This window comes from Phyllopteryx taeniolatus, chromosome 13 (genome assembly GCF_024500385.1).
Source record: "Phyllopteryx taeniolatus isolate TA_2022b chromosome 13, UOR_Ptae_1.2, whole genome shotgun sequence".
Taxonomy (NCBI): domain Eukaryota; kingdom Metazoa; phylum Chordata; class Actinopteri; order Syngnathiformes; family Syngnathidae; genus Phyllopteryx; species Phyllopteryx taeniolatus.
This window is the reverse complement of record NC_084514.1, coordinates 3,269,543-3,277,767: the sequence shown is the minus strand read 5'-3', so window position 1 is coordinate 3,277,767 and position 8,225 is coordinate 3,269,543. Positions and strand designations below refer to the sequence as shown.

Here is an 8,225-nt window from a genome sequence, read left to right as displayed (position 1 = left end):
TGGCAGAATGTGTTTAATCTGGCGAGCCACCGCCTTGTTTTTCCATCTAAATTCAAAGTAAATGAAAGGGGACATTTTTTTGCCACTATTTTTCCAGGCTTTAAGAAAATGGGTTGTGTAGTTTCTTCATAGTTGTCTAACTACTAATGTTCAATGTTTAATCCCACAATTCTATGAAACATGTTGCTCAAACAACATGTAACTTTCAAGAATAAGTCATCAAGAGTTCTCCACTACCTTTTAAAAGTTTGGACACTTTCTAGAACTGAATGAGAAACTGTCCAGACTTAAGTCTCTTCGTAAGGTACTAATGTAATGAAGTAGAACATCTATTGGTTTGTATCGATAAAAGAAAAGGATTGTATTTTAGCACTATGCAAAAGTTGATCTCCATGCCAAGATCTATTTTTGTTACTATATAGAATGATTATCATTAATGGGGCCAACACATATAGCCTCGGGGTGAGTTAGCACGTCTAGTTCAGACGTCCAAAGTCTGAATGTCAGTTTAGGGCCTCCTTTGAGGAGTTCGCATGTTCTCCCCATGCTTGTGTGGGCTTCCTCTCACATTCCAAAACCATGTTATGGTAGACTTATGAAAGACTAAATTGTCCATGAGTGGGAATGCTTGTTTGTCTATTTGTGCCCAGTGACCAGTCCCAGGTGTCAACCAATTTTATTCCAAAAACATCCAGTGAGGGAAGTTTGAAGTTGCAGTCAAACAAAAATGCAAAGTGATTTCTGGCCGTGGCTCCACAAAGATCCTAAACAGGATCGTGTTTCATTCCCACCTCTTTACAGCCAAATTGAAATCATTTTTCACTCATTTTCTCTCTAAATTATGTGACAAGTGTTTTCAGCTAAAGCTTCACACTGTTCTGGTATTCAAAAACCTTGTATCCTGTTGGGGGGAACAGCTTATTAACTAGAGTGTTGTTGGCACTGGAAAATTCCCAGACAAATGCTCTTCACAAATCCAATGTAAGCCTCATGTAGAGAAACATATTATGGGATGTTTTATGGGATGTTTTATGGGTTGGCGAAGAGTTGCTTGCGTGCCGTTGGACTCCTTCCATGACATGAGCTTTAAAACAGAGCCAAGCAGGTATGTGTGAGTACATTTGGAAAACAAACCCTGTCCTCATGGGCATTTTTCAAATCTGATGACTTGACTGGCTGCCGTATGGTACGCATGCTTGGCTTGAGTCCGTTACTCAAGGGCATCAATCTTAGTGGAATTAGTTCACAACGATATAAAGGGATAGTGTATTCTTGTAATGTCTAAACCCCACGACATATAGTCTACAGTCTACTGGGTGGTTGTTTGTTGAGGGTTTAAACGCAATTAAAATGACAGAAAAGTTCTCATTAAAGATTTGGAATTTTTAGCTCACATTGCAATTTCACGTACTGCTATAGCAAACAAAGATTTTACAAATAAGAAGATACGACCATACTGTTTTCAGTCAGGATGCACTGTGTTCTATAAAAAAGAAGTTAGGTAGAGTGTGCAATCCTGCAAACAAGTTCAATTCTTCATTGAGATGCTAAGAAATCTAAGTGTTCCCGTTCTTTTTCTGTAAATGTTATGATTGGGACAAAATCACAGCAAGCAGCATTGGGCGCCAAAGCCCATTCTTGATTTGAAGTCATTTTTTGGGGGAGGGATCACTTCTATCTCTGTTCTCCTTGCCCTCTTCACCTCTCCTCGACTTCACAGCAGGCATCATTCTGCAGGCCCACGATGCTCTCCAGATACTTCGCTCTGATGGGAGGCAACTGATGATACATGTCAAAGCCCAACTGGGAGTCCTGTTTGGGCAGGCGGAACAGCAGCAAGTGCTTCTTTAACACCTGCGTTTGAAACAAAGACGGCAGAAGTGAAGAGCAAAGCAAGTTGTGCTGTGAAAAAAGAAATACAAAATTATAATAAGTTCAACAAGAATGATTAAAAGTGAGAGTGAGATTACTGGAAATCAAATGTAGGAGAAAAATAATTAAAACAAAAACTTAAAAGTAAAAACAAAAAGAAAATGTACGGCAAATCATAAAACGTTTTTACTTCATGAATGTGAAAGATGGAAAGCGATTTGTTATTTTCTCTTTCCAAAAAGAAACCATCTTTCCCTGTGTCAAACTTGTACTACCCTAAACCGTTCTTGTAACTCAATAGGCAATTTTAAATTCATATTGATAATAAAACATTGAGTCTGATTGACAAAAGCGTCACGTGATTTACCTCGCCGATGCACCTTAGGCATCTCACTCTTTAACATTCTTACTTGTCATGCAAGTGGATAAAGAAGTCAACATGTAAAATTTTAATTACAGCCTCATATTGTACTGCAACTTAGGTGACAACCCACATGGTGAGTTATAATGAATTCACGTAATGTCGTCATGGACATACTTCTCTCACATTCTCCTCGTAAAAGGGGACATATTACCGTAATTTCTCATGTATAATGCACATTTCCCCCCCCCCCCCCCCAAAAAAAAATTCAAAAGTCAATAGTGCGCATTCTACATAGGTATAGTCGAAAATGAAAAAACTTTCACATTTTATAAATGTATGCCGCCATCCAGAGGTTATGAAAAAGCTGTACTTTCATTCTTGTATGCCACTGCCACCTAGAGGTTATGAAACAGGTGTAGCCTCCACTTTCATTCCGATATTACAGGGGGTATGTATGACTGCATATATGTACAGTTGTGCTTACATTAAGTTTAAGTGTACGCTTAAGTTCACATACCCAGGCAGAATTTGTGAATTTTTTTTTTTTTATATATAAAAATACGACTGATGACTGAACAACAACCACCATTCATTTCTTTATTGTTATGTTTAACGATAATGCTTTTCTGAAATGCTTGACAGTTTAATTTGAATTCCATTAAAATAAAATGAAATGTGTTTCACCGGTTCCTTCATGTTTTCTTTAAAGAACTGTACACATCTTACAAATTCTGCCTGAGCAATCAAACATATAAGCACAACTGTGTGTTTTCTAATTTACTAAATAAAAGTAGGGCTGTGAATTTCAAAAGAAGAGCAAGTCAATAAAAACAAAGTATTAGGTGGTCAAATAAAGTGCTTAACTTTACAATAATTCTTTGAAAAAACTAACAAAATACAGATAACACTTCATGTTTTGATCATATGGATAGAAGCAAAATATTCCGGTTTTTTTTCCCCGTCAATATGGGGTGCTGTGTGTACATTAATGAGGGAAAAAATGAACTTAAATGATTTTATCAAATGGCTGCAATATAACAAAGAGTGAAAAATTTAAGGAGTCTGAATACTTTCCGTACCCACTGTACCTCGGAGCGCGTGTGCAAGCGAGGAGGAATATGAAGTGTGAGATTAAATGCAGAAAAAAAAGTACCTCATCCATCATGTAGTAGATTTTTCTCATCATGTTGTGTCGTGCCGCTTCAAGCGCCTGGAAAGGATGAAGGGAAATAAGATCAAAAGGCTCCAGTGTTGGTGCACCGCATGCCTCAAGTGTTTTTCATAATCTCTCCATCTGCACGCAGGAATGATGGCAGCCTCACCACTATGAAATGTAATCTAGAAACAAAGTACTAAGAGTGGTACCTCCGGAACTTCACCTGCGACCCAAGTGAGGATAAGCAGTATGGAAGAGAGATGGCTAGTTGAATGGATATTGAGGATTTGTTCAAACAAGCTATTAAACTACCTTTTAAGCGCACAGTGGCCTCTTGAAACCACAAAATAGGTCACATTGAGACAAAGTGTAACAGTAAGATTGGGTTTTGCACATCATTGGTCGTACAAAATAGATCAAGATATCTTGTCATGATCTTCACAAAATGTGCACATAATTTAGCATAAAAACCAAACCGGAGCCACATATACTGTCACCAATTCCATGCAGTTATAAGCCTGCAGTCCAATCCATCTGACGGTTCGGGCTGACGATCATAAATGTTAAACGTGTTCAATTTCCAGGACTGTAAATGTTGTCCTGTGTTGGTCATCTCGAGTGCCCCACACACGGTAAGAGCAGCAAGAACATATATGGCATTTTTTTCCCCATTTCGTGTGACTCAAATCTTTGCTTGTAACTCAAAAGGAAAAGAAATGATCAAGCAACGGCTTGTAGCTCAAAAAGCTCATAAGTTAAGACACTCTTATATCAATGCACCATTGTATGCGAAAGTAAGCTTTTAAAAAGGGACTTTTCTTGTTAAATCTATAATCAAATAAATATGTGCTGTATCCAAGCCGTTTAAAACTTGGTTTGATGGTAAGATACCTGCGCCGCAGCATCCTGAGAGAAGACAAAAGCGTTGACATGAGCCAGAGCCACCACATAAAGGAAGGGACACCAGGAAGGCTTCGCGTTCCCGGTAACAAGAGAGCGGAAGTAGAGGCGTACAAGAGGAAGGGAGTCTTCAGGGGGAGAAGTGAACCGCTCCATGGGGATGGCGAGCTTCCATTATAGAGGTACAACAACAAAAATGTTAAAGAGGCATACAATAATGAACAGAGACTGCAAATTTCGAACAATAAGGCTGGTCACCTGTTCTAGGGTGACGCCCAATGACCTCAGAATGCCCACATGTTCCCCAAACACAGCCAACCTCATGGTGGCGCTGTACTTCCTCTGCAGGGGCAACAGAATCCAGCATCCAAAGAGGCGGTCTCCGAAGGACACGGCCTCGTACTGAGCCAAGAGGGCGCAGTACAAATCCTGGAAGGAGGCCAGACCTGGAGGGGGGATGTTGAGGTCTAAAGATTCCAGTTTTGATGGCCTGTACACAAGAAAAGTGTGCTTTAACAAGGTCTTTGTCATTTTTCTCCAGAGGAGATAATTATCAGAATTCTTCAAATAGTGAGCAGTGAGTAACAAGCGCAGAGGTAAAAATGCATTTTCAAATAAATAAATGTGTATATGATGTATAACATTTTTCACAAATAAATAATAAATCAAACAGAATATGACTATATAAGCTGTACAATCTTATAACAATCACATATCATAACCCAGTATTATAATTACACCAACATTATGTATCAAATATTCAAAGATGGCAATGCTCAGTTTTGGGTGACATTGTAAAAGTAGTATTCACTTAACAAGGTGATTGTTGTACTTGGTAGCGGGATGGAACGGGACTGTATCGTACAGACAATACGATATTTGGACTCTCTTATTTAACTACACGAGGTAACCAACACATAAGATATCAAAATTAGTAAATGCCTTGTTTGTGTACTGTACTGTACCATGTGAGTATTGTCTTGAAAATGATCATGTGCAAGCTGACATGATTGTGGATTGTCAGTTTACATTATTGTTGGCTACTTGAATCCTTGAGCCTCGGTTGAAATTCTTACGGTGTAACCCGAATTTGTACGCAAGTCGAAAAGTGCCATCGTCACTTAATCACTAACGCAGTAATACATTCCTAATTACAATAAATGAAGTGAAAAATGAAAATGAAAAAAAAAATACTTGGCCATAAATATATACCATACATATACTGAGAGCGGGAAGATGTATTCTTGTGGCGCTGCATAAACTCATTTATTACATGCTATTCGTAACCTCGAAATATCGTATTTGGGATCGTCGTAAACAGAGGACCCCCTGTATCAATAAAAAAAATTGTACTCAAGTATAGTTGTTCTAATCAAACCTAGATAGTAGCCGGAACAGAGCCCAGGTCAGTTTCTGAACCGGTCTCTCCAGGAACAAATCGCTGGAACACAGGAACACACAGGACAGCCGAGCCAGCTTTGCAACTGGAGTAATTATCTAAGCGATATCAAATTCAAGTTTTTAGAAATATGTTTGCCTTAAAAAGAGTAAGAGAAACAAGAGGTCTATGTACCTTAAGGGCTTCCTCCCTCCAGACCTCCAGCACCACTAACCACTGCAAACATTGGGTGACTGCCAGCAGAGCTCCCTGGGGGAGTTCCTCCACAGAGAGCCCTCCACCACCAGACACCCCAGTTGTCTCATACAGGCTGACGAGTGGAAGGAAAGGCCAGTCCGACGGCAGGGTGGGTCCCGTTTGTTCTGGGAGGAGGTGGGATTTGATCCAGGGGTTTCGGCCTAGGAGGGCATCCTGGGACACCAGCACAGACGACTCCAGGTGGGCAAGGTGAGTGAGGAAGCAGCCCCGGATGGAGGGCAGGTTGGCGCAGGCTTCTCTCAGGAGAGCTCCCACGGTTTGGAGCGAAGGAGAGGTGTGATGGCTCGTTTCCTCATGGAGCTTCAGTTCACCAAGCTCGATGGCCTCCGGACCGCCACTGTGGCTCTCACTCAAAAAAGTGTTAGCAGAAAGTTGTGATACAGATGGAATTAGAATGTATGTTTGATGTTGCAGACACTGTTAACACACGTAATATGCTGATTTAGCGTAATTTCCTTTATGTAAACTTTCCACCATGTTTCACAGTCCAATTCATCTGAGAGGTCATGAGATGAGTCATGGGAGAGGAATAACAAAATCAATAGGGTTCACTAATTTGATTTTGTTTTGGATTCTTGTCATTATTTTGCTGAAAAACTGGATCATTACAATGTTTTGATTATAAAACCATGTGAGAGGTTTAAAAATATTTGCTCGCGCTGTAAACAAACGAGACCTGTTATACAACCCCAATTCCAATGAAGTTGGGACGTTGTGTTAAAATATAAATAAAAACAGAATACAATGACTTGCAAATCATGTTCGACCTATATTTAATTGAATACACTACAAAGACAAGATATTTAATGTTCAAACTGAAAAACTTGATGGTTTTTAGCAAATAATCATTAACTTTGAATTTTATGGCTGTAACACGTTCTAAAAAAGCTGGGACAGGGTCATGTTTACCACTGTTTTACATCACCTTTTCTTTTAACAACATTCAATAAACATTTGGGAACTGAGGACACCAATTGCTGACGCTTTGAAGGTGGAATTCTTACCCATTCTTGCTTGATGTACAGCTTCAGCTGTTCAACTGTCCGGGGTCTCCGTTGTCGTATTTTACGCTTCATAATGCGCCACACATTTTCAATGGGAGACAGCTCTGGACTGCAGGGAAGCCAGTCTAGTACCCGCACTCTTTTACTATAAAGCCACGCTGTTGTAAAACGTGCAGAATGTGGTTTGGCATTGCCTTGCTGAAATAACCAGGGGCGTTGATGAAAAAGACGTTGCTTGGATGGCACCACATGTTTCTCCAAAACCTGTATGTACCTTTCAGCGTTAATGGTGTTACCCATGACATTGGCACTAAAACAGCCCTATACCATCACAGATGCTGGCTTTTGAACTTTGCGTCCATAGTAGTCCGGATGGTTCTTTTCCTCTTTGGCCCGTAGGACACAACGTCCACAATTTCCAAAAACAATTTGAAATGTGGACTCGTCGAACCACAGAACACTTTTCCACTTTGCATCAGTCCATCTTAGATGAGCTTGGGCCCAGAGAAGTCGGCGCCGTTTCTGGGTGTTGTTGATAAATGGCTTTTGCTTTGCATAGTAGCGTTTCAAGTTGCACTTACGGATGTAGTGCCGAACTTTACTTACTGACATTGGTTTTCTTAAGTGTTCCTGAGCCCATGTGGTGATATCCTTTACACGTTGATGTCGGTTTTTGATGCAGTGCCGCCTGAGGGATCGAAGGTCACGGGCATTCAATGTCGGTTTTCGGCCTTGCCGCTTGTATGCAGTGATTTCATCAGATTCTTTGAACCTTTTGATGATATTATGGACCGTAGATGATGAAATCCCGAAATTCCTTGCAATTGTACGTTGAGGAACATTGTCCTTAAACTGTTGGACTATTTTCTCACGTACGTTTTCACAAAGAGGTGAACCTCGCCCCATCTTTGCTTGTGAATGACTGAGCAATTCAGGGAAGCTCCTTTTATACCCAATCATGGCACCCACCTGTTCCCAATTAGCCTGTTCACCTGTGGGATGTTCCAAACAGGTGTTTGATGAGCATTCCTCAACTTTCTCAGTCTTTTTTGCCAACTGTCCCAGCTTTTTTGGAACGTGTTGCAGCCATAAAATTCTAAGTTAATGATTATTTGCTAAACACAATTAAGTTTATCAGTTTGAACATTAAATATCTTGTCTTTGTAGTGTATTCAATTAAATATAGGTTGAACATGATTTGCAAATCATTGTATTCTGTTTTTATTGTTGTTTAACACAACGTCCCAACTTAAGTGGAATTGGGGTCGTACA

The 8,225-nt window shown here is 40.0% G+C and overlaps 1 protein-coding gene across 5 annotated transcripts in view; it reads right to left on the bottom strand.

The window, feature by feature from the left end:
- Positions 1-657: 657 nt before the first annotated feature.
- The window catches only part of rpap1 (RNA polymerase II associated protein 1), a 21,876-nt gene continuing 14,308 nt past the window's right edge, over positions 658-8,225 (bottom strand). For 4 of the 5 annotated variants that reach the window (XM_061794106.1, XM_061794102.1, XM_061794105.1 and 1 more), the window contains exons 22-27: positions 5,866-6,298; positions 5,671-5,789; positions 4,551-4,782; positions 4,284-4,460; positions 3,390-3,446; positions 658-1,854 (exon numbers count right to left, since the gene is read on the bottom strand). In XM_061794106.1, coding sequence (XP_061650090.1) covers positions 1,699-1,854; positions 3,390-3,446; positions 4,284-4,460; positions 4,551-4,782; positions 5,671-5,789; positions 5,866-6,298 — 1,174 coding nt within the window. In that variant the 3' untranslated portion in view covers positions 658-1,698. Of the gene's footprint in view, positions 1,855-3,389; positions 3,447-4,283; positions 4,461-4,550; positions 4,783-5,670; positions 5,790-5,865; positions 6,299-8,225 lie in introns of those variants that run through there. The other variant, XM_061794107.1, reaches the window with a different exon arrangement.